Below are 19943 nucleotides of genomic sequence, written 5' to 3' on the forward strand. Positions count from 1 at the left end.
GAGTCTCGCTCCGTCACCCAGGCTAGAGTGCAGTGGCATGATCTCGGCTCACTGCAACCTCTACCTCCAGGGTTCAAGTGATTCTCCTGCCGCAGCCTCCTGAGTAGCTGGGATTACAAGTGCGTGCCACCATGCCCAGCTAATTTTTGTATTTTTAGTAGAGACGGAGTTTCACCATGTTGGCCAGGCTGGTCTCAAACTCCTGACTTTAAGTCATCCACCTGTCTTGACCTCTCAAAGTGCTGAAATTATAGGCGTGAGCCACCGCGCCCAGCCAAGGCTTGACTATTTTGATTTTAAATGACAAAAGAGATATTCTGGGCCAGGCAAGGTGGCTCATGCCTGTAATCCCAGCACTTTGGGAGGCCGAGGCGGGCGGATCACCTGAGGTCAGGAGTTCAAGACTAGCCTGGTCAACATGGTGAAACCCCATCTCTACTAAAAATACAAAAATTAGTTGGGTATGGTGGCTCACGCCTGTAATCCCAGCTACTTGGGGGGCTGAGGCAGGAGAATCACTTGAATCCAGGAGGCAGAGGTTGCAGTGAGCTGAGATCATGCCGTTGCACTCCAGCCTGGGCAACAAGAGTGAAACTCTGTCTCAAAAAAAACAAAACAAAGCAAAAAAACAAACAAAAAAAAGAGATATTCTGGGTGTGTAAGTTTCCTAGGGCTGCGGTAGCAAAGTAACACAAACTAGCAGGTTTAAAACAGTTTTTAAAATTTATTCTCATAGTTCTGGAGGCCTAAGTCAGAAATCAAGATGTCAACAGGGTTGGTTCCTTTTAAGAGGCTCCAAGGAAGAATCTGTTTCACACCTTTCCCTGCTTCTGGTGGGTGCAGGAATCCTCGGTGCTCCCTGTTTGTACATGCAGCACAGCAGTCTCTGCCTATGTTCCCTTCTCTGTGTCTAAATCTCCTTCTTATAAGGAGACAGTCACTGGATTAGGAATTAGGGCCCACCCTAATCCAATGTGGCCTTATCTTTTTGTACGTGTGTGTGAGACAGTGTCTCACTACATCACCCAAGCTGGAGTGCAGTGGCACGATCTTGGCTCACTGCAACCTCTGCCTCCTGGGTTCAAGCAATCTTCCCACCTCAGCCTCCCAAGTAGCTGAGACTACAGGCACCCGCCACCATGTCTGGCTGATTTTTGTATTTTTTGTAGAGATGGGGTTTCGAAATGTTGCCCAGGCTAGTCTTGAACTCCTGGGCTTATGCGATCTGCCCACCTCGGCCTCCCAAGTTCTGGGATTACAGGCGTGAGCAACTGCGCCTGGCCAGCATGACCTCATCTTAATGAAATTTTATCTGCAAATGTCCTGTGTCCAAATAAGGTCACATTCTCATATTCCAGTTAGACATGAATTTTGGGGAAGAAGGGAGAACACTATTCAACCAGTACACTAGATAGCTCTGGTTTACTAGAATTGTGAAGTCTTTATATGGAACTTATTCATTAAGGCACCAGTTAGTTCTAAAAACCCACAACCCCAGAACTAGGAAAGCCAAGGGGGTCTCATCCTGTGCCCAACATCTTGGTCCTTTGAAGGTTCCACTTCTGCCGCATGAGCTGGGCTGAAGCAAACACCCAGTGCCAGACATAGTCCGTACCTTTCTGGTGGAGGATTGATCATCTACTAATAAGGCAGGATCAGTCTGTTAAAATCTTTCATGTATTGGCTTAGAGATAAAAGGGTCAGTGCAATCCTGACTTACTGCTTGTTCATTATCATTGAATACTAGCCAGGAGCTAATAAATATGCTAGGGTGGCCACTTACCATTATAAGAAAACACTAGACATTTTATTTTCCAGTTATAATTGCTACCTATAAAATAAGTATCTTATAAACTATTCAGGTTCATTACTAAACAATGATGGTACAAGAAAGCCTGTAGGCTTCAATAATGAGGAAAGCAAAAGGGTAAATACCTTGTAATAAAGGCGAAAGAGTCAGAATAGCTTTTTGGATTAGATCCAATTTTGGCCAAACCGAAAGCTTTAGATAAACACTTTTAGGGTAGAGAGTCCACGAGAAGGAGGATAAGGTAGATGGTAATACTGAGTAATTTCTGTTTCTATGCCATTTTTATTTTCAGAATTTTAATTTTCTAATTAAATTTTCAAGTCAACATGTTTTGTATTAAAATTATTTTCCTTTACACCATAGTGTTGAAAGGTTTGCTGACTTCTAAAACATTCCTGTGTTCACCTATTTGGCAAGCATATTCCAAGAGCCTAAATGTCCCAGCCTAAATGTGCCTATCACATACATGTGATAGGCATAGATTAGGAAATAGTAACACCTATCACTCATTGAACACTTAGTGTGTTGCCAAAGATTGGTTTAAGTGCTTCACATAAACTTATTTGTGTAACCCTCGACACCCTCCTATGATGTGGTTACGGATAATTATCTTCAGTCTATGGGCGAGCAAAAAATGTGTAACATGTCTGAAGTTAATGCTGCTCAAAGATGGTGGAATCAAGGCTCCAACACCAATAGCCGGGGTCCTCTGCATGCAAACATTGCACCTCATAACCCTCTGGGTTTATGAAAATAAAAAGGGTACAGACCTGGTCATTAGGGGACTTGAACAGTTTCTAAACAGACAATTATTTTTTGTTTTTATTTTTAGTGTGATGGCATGATCACAGCTCACTGCAGCCTCAACCTCTTGGGCTCAAATGATCCTCTCACCTCAGCCTCTGGAGTAGCTGGGACCACAGGTGCATGCCACCACACCCGGCTAATTTTTAAATATTTTTGGTAGAGAGGGGGTGTTGCTATGTTGCCCAGGCTGGTCTCAAACCCCTGGGCTCAAGTGATCCTCCTCCTGCCTTGGCCTCCTAATGCGCTGGAATTAGAGGCGTGAACCACTGCACCAGGCCAACAGACAATTATGTGTGTTATCCTTTTGGGGTTCCTAAGTCGTAGTGGAGTGAATGCAGCTTTGCGGATGCCCAGGCAATGCTTGATCTGATTGTTCGTGGATGCGCGTCTGCAGATAGACAAGGGATGGGGTGTAGGGGCACGGCGGAAAGGGGTGAGGGCAGGGCAGCTGGGTGTGTTTGGGGCTTCAGGTCCTTTAGTGTTTGCAGTCTGGTCTGCAATGGCGATGTATTCAGAGACTTTGTATTCCAGAACCAAATGCTTGGCCTTCTTACTGAAGATAATGACTGGGAGATTACTGACCGGTTTTGATTAGGGAAGTCATGAGCCACTGTGCATTTTGAAAAGCATAATTTCCAAAAGGCAAAGCTTTTTGCTATTGCAACAAAATCTTGATTTTATAGAAAAAAAAAAAGCAAGATTTACTTAACTGAAATAAACGGAAAGAAAAGTTGATAGAACTTTAAATTGTTAAGGGTGGGAAAGTCGGGGAAGAGCCAGCAGACTTCTGTGTCACAACCTCTTTCCAAGGACTCAACTCATAAACCACGCCATTAACTGGCTTCACGTTGAAGGCAGGCCTTTGGAATCAAGCCCACTGTGACTCCATATATCAAATGGGAAATTATTTGGGAAAAGGTTTCTAAAGTGTCTCCATTTCCCACCACAGGGTCATGCTCTATCAGATTTCAGAAGAGGTGGGCAGATCAGAATTGAGGTCTTTTAAGTTTCTTCTGCAAGAGGAGATCTCCAAATGCAAACTGGATGATGACATGGTAAGACCTGGTATCTTACTGAGATTTAGTCCTGAGACTTGGTTAGCCAGGGGGCATTTCTGAGACCAAAGAGAGGGGGTATTTTGGTAAAAGCAACCTGGATTCTCACTTTTTGACCAGAAGAAGAAAGTTGTCAGCACGAGTGTTACAGATGTGATTCCTCTATACTGAAGTGCTGCTCATGTTAATTACTGGGAGCAAGGCGGAGTCAGGGGCCGGGAGAAGGAGGCTGGTTGTGCAGATGCAGCCCAGCCTGAGACCCGGCAGAGCTGGGAAAGACAGCGGTGAGTCTGAGGCATTTCCTCCACTTCCGCAGTCCCCGAAACGACCTGGGACCTAGAACTCTGTGTGTATATTGTGTTTGTGTGTGGTGTGTCTGTGTTTTGTGTCTCTGTGTGTTGTGTGTCTCTGTGTGTGTTTTGCATGTCTGTGTGTTGTATGTGCATCTCTGTGTCTGTGCGTGCCTTTCTCTGTGTATAGTGTGTGTCTGTATTTGTGTGTGATATGTGTATCTCTGTGTGTCTCTGTATAAGTGGTATGTGTGTCTGTGTATCTCTGTGTCTGTGTGTGTGTGTTCTCTTGTGGTATGTGTCTGTGTGTGTGTTGTGTAGTGTGTATTGTATTTATGCCCCTATGTGTGTATCACTGAGTATAGTCTGTGTGTGTTGTGTGTATCTGTGTGTGTGTGTATGTGCATGTGTGTATGTATGTGTCTGTGTGTCTGTATGTACTCAGGTCTGGAGAGGCAATGCTGGGGGTGAGGCCGTCCCCAGGGCATCACCATGGTGACCGGGCTGCTCAGGCTGTTTTACAGTCCTCAAATAATGCATTCACAGATTTGAGCACAGGGCCTGGGGACTGGGTGACATCTGACATGGCTTCTCCTTTATCCTCTCATTTCTGTCTTTCTGGGCCAGAAAACATGGAATCGCTTCCCTAGTAGCCTGCTGGCTGTGAGAGACCAGCAGAAGCTGTCAGAAACTTGGGAAGCAAGGGCAGGTCCTTGGTTGGAGAAAGTGGAAGTTAAAAAAAAAAAAAAATCTAATCTAAAAACCAGCAGGGCTCAATCCAGATTCCCAACTTTATTTCTCTTCCTCTTAGAACCTGCTGGATATTTTCATAGAGATGGAGAAGAGGGTCATCCTGGGAGAAGGCAAGTTGGACATCCTGAAGAGAGTCTGTGCCCAAGTCAACAAGAGCCTGCTGAAGATAATCAATGACTATGAAGAATTCAGCAGAGGTAGAAACAACCTGACAGCCGGGAATTGGCAAAACCTACTCTAAAATTGAAACTGACAAATCTGTCCATGTCACAGTCGTTTCTAATCAAATATTGTTGGGGGTTTCCTCTTTTAATTCAGAGAGAACAAGGAGCCTTGAAGGAAGTCCTGAGGAAGGTTCAAATGGTAATGCTTGGAGATACATTTTCAAGATTTAGTTAATTTACTCTCTGGTACCTGCGTGTGTCCTCCCCACAGCCTTCTACCACATGCACGTCCTAATGTGCCTGCTCTACTTTTTTTTTTTTTGAGACAGAGTCTTACTTTGTTGCCCAGGCTGGAGAGCAGTGGCACCATCTTGGCTCACTGCAACCTCCACCTCCTGGATTCAAGCAATTCTCCTGCCTCAGCCTCCTGAGAAGCTGGAATTACAGGTGCGCACCACTACGCCCAGCTAATTTTGTGTTTTTATTAGAGATGGGGTTTCACCATGTTGGCCTGGCCGGTCTCAAACTCCTGACCTCAGGTGATCTGCCCGCCTTGGCCTCCCAAAGTGCTGGGATTACAGGCGTGAGCCACCGCGCTCGGCCGCACCTGCTCTCCTAAGACCTGCAGCCCAGGCTGGCAAGTTTGAAACAGGTGCAGAGTGAGTCAGTCATAAGTAATTTAACATCATTTTTTCTATGTGACTTTTTTTTTCTCCTTGATGTGCTGCTCATGTTATTCCTTGATGTGCTGCTCATGTTATGCACTGAGTAGCTGGATTTAAATTATGTTTCATAATTTCCTTGGTTAAGTTACTTCCTCTGTCAACACCTTCTACACTAAACAACTCCTTTCAACTTCCTTTCACTTTTTCTACCTGGGTAAGCGAGGCTGAACCAAGAGAGAGAACTCTCAATGATCTCCTCCGAAATTTTGATTAATCAAATATTCTTTTGTTGTTGTTGTTGTTTCTTTGAGACAGTGTCTCACTTTGTCCCCCAGGCTGGAATGCAGTGGCGCAATCTTGGCTCACCACAGCCTCTACCTCCTGGACTCAAACAATCCTCTTGCCTCAACCCCCTGAGTAGCTGGGACCACAGCACAAGCCACCATGCCTGGCTAATTTTTGTATTCTTGTAGAGATGGGGTTTCGCTATGTTGCCCAGGCTGGTCTTAAACTCCTGAACTCAAGCCATCCGCCTACCTGGGCCTCCTAAAGTGCTGGGACTATAGGCAATTAATAAAGTATTCTTTCTGATTAGAAAAATTATATATACTCATTGAAGATGATTTTAAATTCAGATAAATTTTTGTAAGTCCAAGAACGCCATCGCTCCATTAATATTGATTATATTTTTATTGTATTTTTTACCTTGGCTCTTTGTGGTGTGTGTGTATAAAATACATTTTGGATCATTCAAATGTATTTTAAAGATTAATGTCCACGCAGGCTGTCCTTCCCTTTCCTCCCTGCCTGCTGAGCCCAAGCTTTACTCCTTAAGAATACTTTAAGGAGTAAAGTACTAAATCATTAATTCATCCTGAGCTAGTGGCTTTATTAATGAGTATCTCACAAATACCACAAAAATTCAACCTGGCCATGTGGAGCAATATAAATTATGGCATTTCTTGGTATGTTTTTCTCTTTGGCGAGGAGACAATTTGATCTTATATTTCCAGAAGCATGTTAATTGCCCTGCTTGCAGAATCTCTCTGGGTTGAAAGGAGATTATATTTATGGCCGTGTGTGAATTTTCATTTCATTTCATTTATTTATTTGAGACAGAGTCTCACTTTGTCGCCCAGGCTGGAGTGCAGTGGTGGTGTGATCTCAGCTCACTGCAACTTCCACCTCCCGAGTTCAAGTGATTCTCCTGCCTCAGCCTCCTGAGCAGCTGGGACTACAGGTGCCTACCACCATGCCCGGCTAATTTTTTTTGTATTTTTAGTAGAGACAGGGTTTCACCATGTTGGCCAGGCTGGTCTCAAACTCCTGATCTCAAGTTATCTTCCCACCTTGGCCTCCCAAAGTGCTGGGATTACAGGCGTGAGCCACTGTGCCCAGCTTGAATTTTCATCTGAAAAAAGACCTTATGTTGTCCTATGTGCTACATATTTCATTACCAGTGTACCTTTCCTGCCATGTCTCATTCTACATGTGTCTCTTTGTTATTTGCAGGGGAGGAGTTGTGTGGGCTAATGACAATCTCGGACTCTCCAAGAGAACAGGATAGTGAATCACAGGTAGATGGAAACCTCCAAATCCTTTTTCTTTTTACATTACAGATTCTAGTTACTTAATTTGTTAGCTTTTTTTTTTTTTAGCTGGCAGATAAACCGATAAGAGGCAGAAACTTACTGAAAATTTTGAGAACTGTAGAAAAAATTCACACAAAAAAAGTTAAAAATATGACTTAATTTTTAAAATGTGACTCCTTCAGTTTTCTATGCATTCAAGTTTTATTTTAAGACCCAAGATGAAGATACTGGAATAGTTGGAGGGTGGAGGGGGTAAGAAGCCTCCTACCAAATCTTCTAGCAGCCGTGCCAGCCTGGATGGGGCAGTGGTTTGGAGAGTCTAGCAGGAATGGAAAAAGCAAAGCCTTTTCGTTTGACTTAACATTTCAAAAATGCTTCTCCTTTGTGATTAGGTGTAAGCAGCAAACTCTCATAACCTAGCCATCTTTGTGTTTTCATCTCAGTGAACCAGCAGAAACATGTACTTTTTAGGCATCATAACTTCTCTTTATGTAACCAACCATCCACCAAATACATCCCGACTTATTAGCCCATTTGCTCGTCCTCATGGTAAGAAGAAGAGGAAATCCTGAATATCTGAAGTAGGCTTGGGAGAGCCTGGTATGGGCTTCTGAGAAAATTACCAGACCTCTTTCATCTGAAAGTCAAGGATTAACCCAAGTAATGTGGTACTTTCTAAGCAAAATAGCATGCTGCAAGCATTGTCCCCACTGAACAGCTAAAAACACTGTCTTAGTATCTTAGTAAATCTTAGCATCTTTTTCCTTTTTTAATGTTTTATTGAGACAGGGGTCTTGCTACGTTGCCAAGCCAGATCTCGAACTCCTGGCCTCAAGCAGGTCTCCTGCCTTGGCCTCCCAAAGTCTGGGATTATAGGTGCTAGCCACCATGCCTGGTCAAATCTTAGTGTCTTAATATCTCAGTAAATACACTTAATATGCTTAATAAATACTTAGCACACTTAATAGTAAATAATACAAACTTAACACATTTGGTACAAACTTAATCAAATATTTAATATCTTAGAGTTAATATATTAAGATAACAGGTTACTTGCCCAAAGTCATAAGGTGAAGTAGAGGCAGGAACTGGGCTTCCTAGCCTGGAGCCCTTTTCTCTACCTCAAGGGGCTACGTGAAGCTCCAACTAAATGCTGAGTATCTCAGCACTGAAACAGCCCTAGGAGAATGAATAGGACACAGGGCCATCCCTGGCAGGTACTGTCAGATACTACAATTTGGATACCATAACCTACAGTGTAGCCAGGACCTGCCTGACCAGCCCGTCTCTTCCCAGCAGCCACCGTGGTCCTGAGAGCTGGGTTAAGCCATCACCTTTAAAATCCTGGGACCACACTGTGCAATGCATGAATGGGAGACCCTCAACTGTTAGCCACGAAGCACAGATGAGTTCAGTAGACAGCCAAGAGAATCACAAGGTTATGGCATGGGGGCAACCAAAGACATTCATTGAGTAACTCTTGATTGAGCTCTCGTAAGTTAATACACCGTAGTCCCTGGCACAGATGTTATCGACCTCAAGGAGTTTTCTGTATAGTATGGGAAGCAGAAATGAGAACAAACAATAATACAATATGATGACAACAATATTAACATATGTGCAAAGTGCTCAGGAGGCCCAGGTATTGGGAAACTGACTTTACAATGATGGGGCAGAAGTCTGAGGGGTCCTGTGTGAAGGAAATAGGTAGAAACTAGTTCTTCAAGGAAACGACCCCAAGTTGGGGTGGTGCAATGGAAAGCAAGTCCTCTTACTAGGGAGTTGTTTGTTTACATCTCTAGTGTTTGACCCACAGAGTCAGCTCCTGGGTTGGGTTTTTGTTTTCCAGACTTTGGACAAAGTTTACCAAATGAAAAGCAAACCTCGGGGATACTGTCTAATCATCAACAATTACGATTTTACGAAAGCACGGGAGAAAGTGCCCAAACTTTACAGCATTAGGGACAGGAATGGAACACACTTGGATGCAGGTACAGTAGAACCCAAAAGAGAAAAGTGAAATATTTCTTATGCCTATTTTTTTTTTAAATCAAAAGGCAGAGAACAAAAGCTATACCAAAAGGGTCATGTTTCAAGAAAATGGATTTAAACATATTTCCCTGTGGAGGTAAAGAACATTCTTATACATTTGTCAGTTTCCTGCTTTTTAAAAAATTAATCTTTTAAATAGAAGCAATGTATGTATAAATATGAAATATCAAATCTTACTAAAAGACACAATGAAAAGCAGTAATAAGCTTTGTTTTTAATTCAGCTAACTGCATAGTGCTTCTGTGGAATGCATTAAGCGATGAAACTGCCGTGGTATCAAAGCTCTTATAGAGGCTGCATGTTTACAGATTGGGCTGTTAAGTGCAGCAGAAATTGTGGGTTCTTAACAGAAACAGCATTTTCAAGTATTAAATATTAAACTGGTTAGCAGTTCTTTTACTCAGCCTATTTAAGCTAAGATCAAGAACCTACAAGTTAAATGAAAAAACAATTTGTAGTATGTGAATATAAAAAGTGACTACAACAACAAAAAATAAAAATCATCCATCACCATTGAGATATTAATAATTTTGATTTGATCAAAGAACTTTTGAAAATAGTGTTCATCAGGCATAACATCAATTATTGATTTGTTTTGCAAATGGAGGTAAGTTTAGAAAATTAATGTAGACTGATTATAATCATCAGGACTCTGTAATGGTCCCTAGTAACATTTTTTTTTTTGAGACAGAGTCTCACTCTGTTGCCCAGGCTGGAGTGCAGTGGTGCTATCTCGGCTCACTGCAGCCTTCACTTCCCCAGTTCAAGTGATTCTCCTGCCTCAGCCTCCCAAGTAGCTGGGACTACAGGCACACACCACCACACCCGGCTAATTTTTGTATTTTTAGTAGAGATGGGGTTTTGCCATATTGGCCAGGCTGGTCTTGAACTCCTGACCTCAAGTGATCCTCCTGCCTCGGCCTCCCAAAGTGCTGGGATTACAGGTGTGAGCCACCGCACCTGGCCCATGTTAACATTTGATTTGTTTATTTAAGCAAATCTAAGCCTTTAAAAAGGCACAGAGATTAAGTGCATTGATGACATCATTCGTCATTATGTGCTTGGTGTTTAAAAAAACATTTCGAGCCCTTGATTTGTATTATTTTAAAATTAAAACATTTCTATTAAAATAACACTTGCTTCTATTTCTGGCAGTTCATTTTCTTATAACTGGCCCATGGTTGACTAGTCTCTGGTAGGCATTCGAGTCTGTGTGTCCTGCTTTTTCTGTTCCTGTTCTTATGTTTTATGCTAAATGAGTAAAAGTAGGAGACCCCACTGCAGAAGTCATTTCTCCTGAGAGACTCCCTTCTGTCCTGCTTCAGTGCCTTGACACTCACTTTACAGTCATTTTTTAAATCAACATTCCACATTTCCAAAGGATCAGAACTTTTTCACAGAACCAACACACTGTATTAGTCTTGCCAGAGTGCTTCCAAATCAACAATTGCATTTCAGTTTTTGTTTGTTCTATTCCTAATGCTAGACTGACTTTTTTTGTTTTAGACAGAGTCTCACTCTATTGCCCAGGCTGGAGTACAATACCATGATCTTGGCTCACCACAACCTCTGCCTCCCAGGTTCAAGCAATTCTCCTGCCTCAGTCTGCCAAGTAGCTGGGATTATAGGCATGTGTGCCACACCCACACCCAGTTAATTGTATTCAGTAGAGATGGGTTTTACCATGTTGGTCAGGCTGGTCTCGAACTCCTGACTTCAGGTGATCCACTCGCCTTGGCCTCCCAAGGTGCTGGGATTATAGGTGTGAGCCACTGCACCTGGCTGAGACTGTCTTTTGACTGATGGCTTATGTTTAGCTCTGATGTGCTGACAGGGACAAAATGCTGGAGAAGGAATAAAAAAGGAATAATCCAACAAGGATCAAGAGAACGAGAATGGAGATGATAGCTAATGAAAGGTTTCCAACAATTTGGGGGAGTTGAAACAAAAGAGTAGAGGTAATCGACTTAACAGAGAAAGCTGCAACCTAACTGATTACAGAGGGGAACACAGAAAAGAGGCAAGCCTATTTACCCCACAGAATCCTGGAAAAATTCAGCAATTGGAGGTACAAAGTGTAGGTGAGGCAATGAGCAGAAAACAGGAAGATTCTTTAAAGCCTATACAATCCTCAGATTCATACCTCCCTCTCATAGAGGCAGCAACTATTCTTATTCTACCATCATAAGGAACAGGAAGTTTGTTTTCTCATAAAATTGAACCAGAGAAACTCTACACTTGGGTGTACCAGGCCCAGCAAAGGAAGCAATGAAGCATTTTACTGAACACAGACAGACTGAAGAAAACCTACTGGTGGCGTGGAGTCAGATCTCTAAACCAACTTGGTTCCAAGAACACTGGCAGCAGATACAGATTTACCTCTGGAGCAGCTGAAAGCTCTAGCTAAAATGCATAGAGATAATGACATCTGGAGGTTTCCTAATGCAATGATCAGGTCTCCAACCATCATCTTGCTATGAAGTCCATCAGTGAACAAACCACATCCACAAACACAGAGCTTTCAGTTGACTTTTTAATGGACTAATTAGTCAATTTATGAATGGACAACCAAAGGTCAGCAGGCGTTTGAAGAAAGCCTCTAATACAAAAGAGAGGCAGCTGGGTACGGTGGCTCACGCCTGTAATCCCAGCACTTTGGGAGGCCGAGGCAGGCGAATCGCCTGAGGTCAGGAGTTCAAGACCAGCCTGACCAACATGGTGAAACCCCATCTCTCCTAAAAATACAAAAATTAGCCAGGTGTGATGGCAGGTGCCTGTAATCCCAGCTACTACAGAGGCTGAGGCAAAAGAATTGCTTGAACCTGGGAGGTGGAGGTTGCAGTGAGCCGAGATCGCACCACGCCGAGATCGCACCACTGCACTCCAGCCTGGGTGATAGAGCAAGACTCTGTCTCAAATAAATAAATAAATAAATAAATAAATAAATAAGAGGCAATGAAAACAACAAGAAACATATGAAACAATATGAATGAAACAAAGACAATGTTGAGAAAAAAGCAAGCTGTTTTTATTGCTTAATATTGGTATTTAATGTTCTTAGAGAGTTAAAGTTCCATAAAAGAACAAGATGTTATGAAACAGGGACAGAACAAGAAAGACTCCTTGAAAATTAAAAATATGAGCACCAAAATGAAAAATTTAATAAAGTAGAAGACAAAGTCTCAGAAAGTAGGATAAAAAGACAAAAATAGAAAATAGGAGCAAAAGATAAGAAAATTTGAAGCTGAATCAAGGATGTCCAATTTTTGACAATAAGAGTTCCAGAAAGAAAGGGCAGAGAAAGAGGAAATGGAACTTTCCAAGAACGAAATGACACAATCTCCAGATTGAAAGGGTATAATGGATTAAGAATCACTTCCAAACATATCATACCCTAGAAGCTTCTGGAAAGAGAAAAAAGTAAGCCAAATATGTGAAGTATCAGGAATGAAAAGGTCTTCTCTCTAGCAACACTGAAAGCTGAGATTGTGAAGAAAAGCGTTCAGAATTCTGAGGAAAAATGCTTTTGGAAATAGAACTCTATGAAGTAAAGACTCATACAAGGGCTCAAAAAATGTACTCCTCGTGGTTATGCTCCAGCAAAGGAAACTAGTAAGAAAGAGGAAGTCATCGATGGTGGAAACAGATAATCTACTATGGAAGAGACAGAGAGATGTCCCAGGAGAAGATAAATTCATCTGGCCTACAGAACAGCCAGTTGGTATTACAGCAGAAGGATGCAGTGCTCTGGATGGAAAGTTTTCGAGGAAGAAATAAAAATGAGTCAGACAAGTAGCCTGAAAATGTTGAAAGATTTTGGCCAGATCCATTAGAGCACTTGGAGAAAAAATAGTGTTAAGCATATAGGAAACAAAATAGATGAAAAAATAATACAATTACTAATTCCAGGAAAGGCAAAAAGGTTAATAAGGAAACATAATGAAAGAACATTATGTTTACATAGTCTTAATAATAGAAATATTACTATGGGCTGGAGGTGGTGGCTCATGCCTACAATTCCAGCACTTTGGGAGGCCATGGTGGGTGGGTCACTTGAGGCTAGGAGTTCGTGACCAGCCTGGCCAACACGGTGAAACCCTGTCTCTACTAAAAATACAAAAATCAGCTGGGTATGGTGGTGCGTGCCTGTAGTCCCACCTACTCGGGAGGCTGAGGCAGGAGAATTGCTTGAACCTGGGAGGCAGAAGTTGCAGTGAGCTGAGATTGTGCCACTGCACTCTAGCCTGGGTGACAGAGTGAGATCTTTTCTTAAAAAAAAAAAAAAAAATTAAAAAAATAAAAATATTACTATGGATTCAACCAAAATTCTAAATAATTGTGTAAGAGCACCAAATGCTTATTCTCCATAATAAGAACTCAATGTGAAAGTCTAAAATTTATAAATGAGTAATTAGCAGTGTACCCAAATTCATTACAAAATGGAGGTTAATGTGAAAAAAGAGTGGTTAAAAACTGAAAGTGGTTGCCTTCATGGAATGTGACTAGGTAATAGTGAGGGATAGAGAGGGGATAACCTATTGTAAAAGGTCTTTTAGTTCTATTTTATTAATTCATGTATTTTATTTTGCTAAACGTAAATAATTTTGAGAAGGTTTAGGATAAAATAAGTTGGATCTTCTATTCAAAAATTGTTTTGTTTTTCCTGATTATGTAAATAATATAGTCATTTTAAAAATTGGTTCAGTAGTAAGCCTAAATGATAACTTACTCATCTTGTAAACTAGTTTAGTAGAGAAAACAGACCAACAGTAACTCTCTGCTTTCTCATTTGCCCCAGGGTTTGAGAATGTTTTTAGCTGGTGGCAATAAATATTCGAAGCCTGCAGAATCCAGCTACAAACACAGAGGGTTTTGCTCTTGAATTTCTGGTTCAAATCCTTTATTTATTTATTTATTTATTTATTTATTTATTTATTTTTTTACTTTAAGTTCTAGGGTACATGTGCACAACGTGCAGGTTTGTTACATATGTATACATGTGTCATGTTGGTATGCTGCACCCATTAACTCGTCATTTATATTAGGTATATCTCCTAATGCTATCCCTTCCCCCTCCCCAACCCCACAACAGGCCCCGGTGTGCGATGTTCCCCTTCCTGTGTCCAAGTGATCTCATTGTTCAATTCCCACCTATGAGTGAGAACATGCGGTGTTTGGTTTTCTGTCCTTGTGATAGTTTGCTGAGAATGATGGTTTCCAGCTTCATCCATGTCCCTACAAAGGACATGAACTCATCCTTTTTTATGGCTGCATAGTATTCCATGGTATATATGTGCCACATTTTCTTAATCCAGTCTATCATTGATGGACATTTCTTATCTATCAATGTTATGCCCACTGTGCTCTCCAGCTCTGGTCTGTGAATTACTGTGGTATAACGTGACTGTTCAAATTTCACTTTTCAGAGGCTTTGACCGCGACCTTTGAAGAGCTTCATTTTGAGATCCAGCACCACAATGACTGCACAGTAGAGAAAATCTATAAGATTTTGAAAACCTACCAACTCATGGACCACAGTAACAAGGATTGCTTCATCTGCTGTATCCTCTCCCATGGAGACAAGGGCATCATCTATGGCACTGATGGACAGGAGGCCCCCATCTATGAGCTGACATCTCAGTTCACTGGTTTGAAGTGCCCTTCCCTTGCTGGAAAACCCAAAGTGTTTTTTATTCAGGCTTGTCAGGGGGATAACTACCAGAAAGGTATACCTGTTGAGACTGATTCAGAGGAGCAACCCTATTTGGAAATGGATTTATCATCACCTCAAACGAGATATATCCCGGATGAGGCTGACTTTCTGCTGGGGATGGCCACTGTGAATAACTGTGTTTCCTACCGAAACCCTGCAGAGGGAACCTGGTACATCCAGTCACTTTGCCAGAGCCTGAGAGAACGATGTCCTCGGTAAGTTTTGCCTACTCAGCCCACCTCACTGTTACACTACCTTCCCCTCCTACTCCATCACCACTACTATCTACTCACATTCAGAGACTATTAGAAAGTGATATGTGGTTTAGATGACATCAACAGGTCAGAGAACTGTGCAAGGGGAATGGTTTCCATTCATCTCTAGATGTCTAGCTGTGGATCACATAGCTGCACTTCCCAGGTCAGTTACAAAGTGGGAGAGTGGCAAGTGTTAACATCCTTAGTTTATAGATGGAAAAGCTGAGATGTTTTATTCCTTTATTCAGCACCTCAAAGGACAATCAGGGTGTCACAGAGCAGGAAAGACGGGTAAAGTCATATAGTCCAGCTCTCTGTCTTTAGGCCAAAACATGAGTGAGCCAATTCAACTAGTTTTGGAAATCTTCCAAAGAAGGCAGTAACCCAATTCAATGTTTAACATCCTCCAACTCTGTCAAAAGTTCTATAACAGCAAACCATCCTTAAAACCTCTTGGTGCATTATGGGAAATAAACAGCAGGTTCCTTTTAGCCCTGTATTTCAAGTTTTGAGTATATGAAGAGTGAGAATTTCCCACAACTTAGATCATGAATCTAACTTAGATTTTGTAACTTAGATCATGAATCCTGCAAGGTTTCCAGGGCTAGCTCCGAGGTAGAAGAAGAGGTTGCCTAACAAAAACACTAAGAGATCCTGGTGAGAAGAAGGTAGGAGTAGCTGCAGGAGACATTGTACTTTCACTTGCCTTAAGTTTAATTGCATCAAAGATGAATCCACAGATGCAATGTCAATTTGAGGCAGAGAGTATTGGGGGGCATTGAAGCAACTGTGGGAGCCAAGTAACATGGAGAAGAGTGAGATATGCACAGGTCAGGAGAGAAAGAAATCAACTCTAATACTGACACTGAGGTTTCTGACGGTCAAAAGAGTTCCTGAATAAACCAAAAGTAAGTTATTAAGCTCTGAGACAATGCATTTACCAGGAAAGCTGGGGTAGGTCTTGGTTTAGCAACTTATTGTTTCAAATGACTGATATTTTGAGAGAAAGAACTACAGAACTCTCTCTGAGCACAGCAGAGGAGACAGTTCATCAGTTGCTTTCCCCCACAGATAGTCACAATGTTATGTGATGTCTTTCAGAGGCGATGATATTCTCACCATCCTGACTGAAGTGAACTATGAAGTAAGCAACAAGGATGACAAGAAAAACATGGGGAAACAGATGCCACAGCCAACTTTCACACTAAGGAAAAAACTTGTCTTCCCTTCTGATTGATAGTGCTATTTAGATATATAACACTATGTTTATTTACTAATTTTCTAAGTAGTTAATTTATTAGCTTTTTTGCACTTTTTTGTAAGAGCTAAAGTTAATAGGATATTAACAACAATAACACTGTCTCCTTTCGCTCATGCCTAGAGCTTTGGGAATGTTTTTACCTGGTGGCAATAAATACCAGATGCCTGCAAAATCCAGCTACGAATATATCTGGATTTTGATTCAAATTATTATCAACATTAAGCCCACTGTTAATATTCTATTAACTTTAATTCTTTCTTAAAGTAAAATTCCACACTACCACATCAAAAAATATTAGAAAATAGCCACCTATGGTGGCTCATGTCTATAATCCCAGCACTTTGGGAGGTTGAGGTGGGGGGATTACTTGAACCCAAGAGGTCAAGGCTGCAGTGAGCCATATTCACACCACTGCACTCCAGCCTGGGTGACAGAGTAAGACCCCGTCTCAGCCTGGGCGACAGAGTGAGACCCCGTCTTGAAAAAAAATTTTTTTTTTTTGAGACAGAGTCTCACTCTGTCGCCTAGGGTGGAGTGCAGTGGCGCGATTTCAGCTCACTGCAAGCTCCGCCTCCCGGGTTCACGCCATTCTCCTGCCTTAGCCTCCCGAGTAGCTGGGACTACAAGCACCCACCACCACGCCTGGCTAATTTTTTGTATTTTTCAGTAGAGACGGGGTTTCACCATGTTAGCCAGGATGGTCTCGATCTCCTGACCTCATGATCTGTCCACCTTGGCCTCCCAAAGTGCTGGGATTACAGATGTGAGCCACCATACCCAGCCAAAATTTTTTTTTTTTAATAAAACAAAATTTCATTGAAATCTTTTAAAAATTCAAATTATTTTACAAGTTTTACATAATTTATCCCCAAACTTGCTTTTTGCCTTCTTTTACTTTCATGATATATATATGCTTGGCTAACTATATTTGCTTTTTGCTAACAATGCTGTGGGTCTTTTTATGCATTTGCATTTGCTCTTTCATCTCTGCTTGGATTATTTTAAATCATTAGGAATTAAGTTATCTTTAAAATTTAAGTATCTTTTTTCAAAAATACTTTTTAATAGAATAAAGTATGATTTGATCTTATTGCTCCTTGGAGATTTTTTTGTGTTTGATTTTGGTTTCTGCCAATGACATCTCACAGGTGGAAAACATCTGGACCACAGACATGTTCTACTTGAGTCTCCCATGATTGGCACACACAGTTGTATTTTTAAAATTTGTTGTCAACGTTTAAAAATTAGGAGATATCACATAAAAACCAGGATACCTTCTTTGAAAAAATCATAATATCTGACAATATTGACCTCACGCTTTTGCATGGCAAAGATCTGAGAAGCACCTTCTTCAGATGGGACAGTGCTCTGCAGGTCATTCTTCTCCACCCGTTGTGCCCCAGCCCTGCCCAAGCCCCTCTACTGAGGCTGCTGTCAGTTGTCACTTACCACTGTGCTTATGCAATTGTTTTCCTTGTGTCTAGCCCACTTCACTTATTTATGTTGCCTGCCCTGTGGGTGTCTGAATTCTGGTGATGGTCCAGAGAAGGTGGTAAGAATAATCAGAAACCCTTCCTAAGTCATAGGTCAGGGAACATGATTGAGAGGTAGGGAAGTAGGGGGCATGGGTATGAGAGAAAAAGGTTTTAGATAAAATCAACACATCATCTTTTTTTGCTACCTAAATGCCCCAGGGGACAAAGGTATACCCCCCCCCCCCCAAATATAGTAAAAGTTCAATAGGAAGAAGGCTTTCAAATCTATTTCTTTCCTATGAAATACATAAAGGTGGAAGAAAAATAGTACAAAACTCAGAGAAAGCTCAGCTCCCAGTACGGAGAGCATCATTTTTCAATGAAGCATCCGTGATAAGTTGTGAAATTCAGATGAGAATTCAAACATTTTCGGCCACTCAGAATAGAGCAAAAATAGAGTCAGAGCAACCCAAGAACTAAACTCATTATACACATGTTCTGAAGAAAACCCTGCTGGGAGTTTCCGGGGCCTACAGAAATGGTGTGCCGACCATCTTCAATAATGGAGAGCGACTTTATGTTTATGATTCTTGTCTTTTCTTGCTACCATCTTCCACGGTGTCAGAATCATCCTTAGAAACAGTAATAGAGGCCAATCTCCCAGAATATTCTTCATACATTTCTTCATTCTTAGAAATTACCTTTTGCCTGTAAAAAGAAAGGAAAGATGTATCAATGTCAACTCAAAAGCTAGAAAGGGTATAGGATATTTGGGGTGCGGGGAGAGCAATGTGCCTTCGTTCCTTCACCACAGCAGTCTCTCAATCATTACTTCCAGTGGTTTTGAATTTAGTGAGGTATGGTGTTCAGGTGACTGAAGTCCTGTATGAGGAATTTTCTACTAAATCAATGCAATAAATAACTTTCCTCTATTAAAGTATTGACCAAAATTTATTTTAATGATCTAAGATGCAGCTTCAGGTAACAGTACACCTTCTGATCCAAAGCTGATTTCCATAGGAACCAGAAGCAGCTGCATGTAATGGTAAGACCATCAGTCATAGAACTGAGCAAACTCAGAAACTGGGAGATAAATTTCCTGTGTTGTTTTGCACAGAAACAAGGACACAGGTGAATGGGAGAAGCGTAGACACATCTCCACTCCACCTCAAGTGAACTATCTGGCTTTGTGTCGCTGGCCTGCAGTGACACACCTCCCTCCTGAAAATGCCTGTGCCTTGACATAACTAGGGAGCACTTGGTCTATCTTCCTAACCCATTCCTCACTCAAACTCCTTCCCACTCCTAAAGAGAACTCAGCCATGTCTTTTTCAGCAGCAGCCGCACTTCAGATGAATGTTCTCTTCCATCAGGATCTGTATGGTGTACTTATACTTTTCTTCAGTTTCAGCACACTTGGTTTGAAGCATTTTCTCCAGATTTCCCACTATAGCTTTCTGAAAGACAAATATTTTAAAGCCATCTTCCCCAACCCAGAGCCATCCAGGGCAGAGCTATACGGCAGAGCTGGACAGAGACCTAGGTTCTTCCCCCAACCCCCATCCCCACTCTAGCAGGGACTCACCTCTTTTTGGAGTTCCACCTGGGTATAGTAGAGGTTTGCGTTAAGTGACTCTAGGACGAGGGCTTGTGCATGCAATTCTTCCTCCATGACCTGCATAAGAAGAATTTGTTGCAGGACATCATGCCGATGTCTATTTATTTAGTTTCTTCTCCAGGGCACCTGGACTGTAATGCAAGGGAGCAACTTGAGCTACTTTTGCATCACTCATGGCCACTCACACCCTGTCAGTCCTACCTCCTCCTTGTCTCACTCATGTATATCCTTCTCTTCAGCCTCACCAGAGCTCACATGAATGGTTACAATGGCAATCAGTTATTCATTCACTAAGCAAGTTTTTATTAAATACCTACTACTAATTGCAACTATACGACACTCTGGAAAAGGCAAAACTATAGAGACAGAAAAAAGATTAGTGGTTTCTAGGGATTTGGAGGGCAAGGGAGGGATGAATAGGTGGGGGAGAG

The 19943-nt window shown here is 41.7% G+C and overlaps 2 protein-coding genes across 3 annotated transcripts in view; one reads left to right on the forward strand and one right to left on the reverse strand.

The window, feature by feature from the left end:
• Positions 1 to 16735, forward strand: part of CASP8 (caspase 8) — a 59321-nt gene extending 42586 nt beyond the window's left edge. The window contains exons 3-9 of one of the 2 annotated variants that reach the window (XM_025404845.1): positions 3567 to 3672; positions 4774 to 4912; positions 5034 to 5078; positions 7057 to 7121; positions 8986 to 9127; positions 14615 to 15116; positions 16260 to 16735. In XM_025404845.1, coding sequence (XP_025260630.1) covers positions 3567 to 3672; positions 4774 to 4912; positions 5034 to 5078; positions 7057 to 7121; positions 8986 to 9127; positions 14615 to 15116; positions 16260 to 16395 — 1135 coding nt within the window. In that variant the 3' untranslated portion in view covers positions 16396 to 16735. Of the gene's footprint in view, positions 1 to 3566; positions 3673 to 4773; positions 4913 to 5033; positions 5079 to 7056; positions 7122 to 8985; positions 9128 to 13986; positions 14070 to 14614; positions 15117 to 16259 lie in introns of those variants that run through there. The other variant, XM_025404846.1, reaches the window with a different exon arrangement.
• A 1433-nt stretch (positions 16736 to 18168) lies between these two features.
• Positions 18169 to 19943, reverse strand: part of ALS2CR12 (amyotrophic lateral sclerosis 2 chromosome region 12) — a 62691-nt gene continuing 60916 nt past the window's right edge. The window contains exons 13-15 of the mRNA XM_025404847.1: positions 19480 to 19569; positions 19242 to 19351; positions 18169 to 18602 (exon numbers count right to left, since the gene is read on the reverse strand). Coding sequence (XP_025260632.1) covers positions 18476 to 18602; positions 19242 to 19351; positions 19480 to 19569 — 327 coding nt within the window. The 3' untranslated portion in view covers positions 18169 to 18475. The remainder of the gene's footprint in view (positions 18603 to 19241; positions 19352 to 19479; positions 19570 to 19943) is intronic.

The sequence above is a fragment of the Theropithecus gelada genome, chromosome 12 (genome assembly GCF_003255815.1).
Source record: "Theropithecus gelada isolate Dixy chromosome 12, Tgel_1.0, whole genome shotgun sequence".
In the NCBI taxonomy this organism is placed as follows: Eukaryota; Metazoa; Chordata; class Mammalia; order Primates; family Cercopithecidae; genus Theropithecus; species Theropithecus gelada.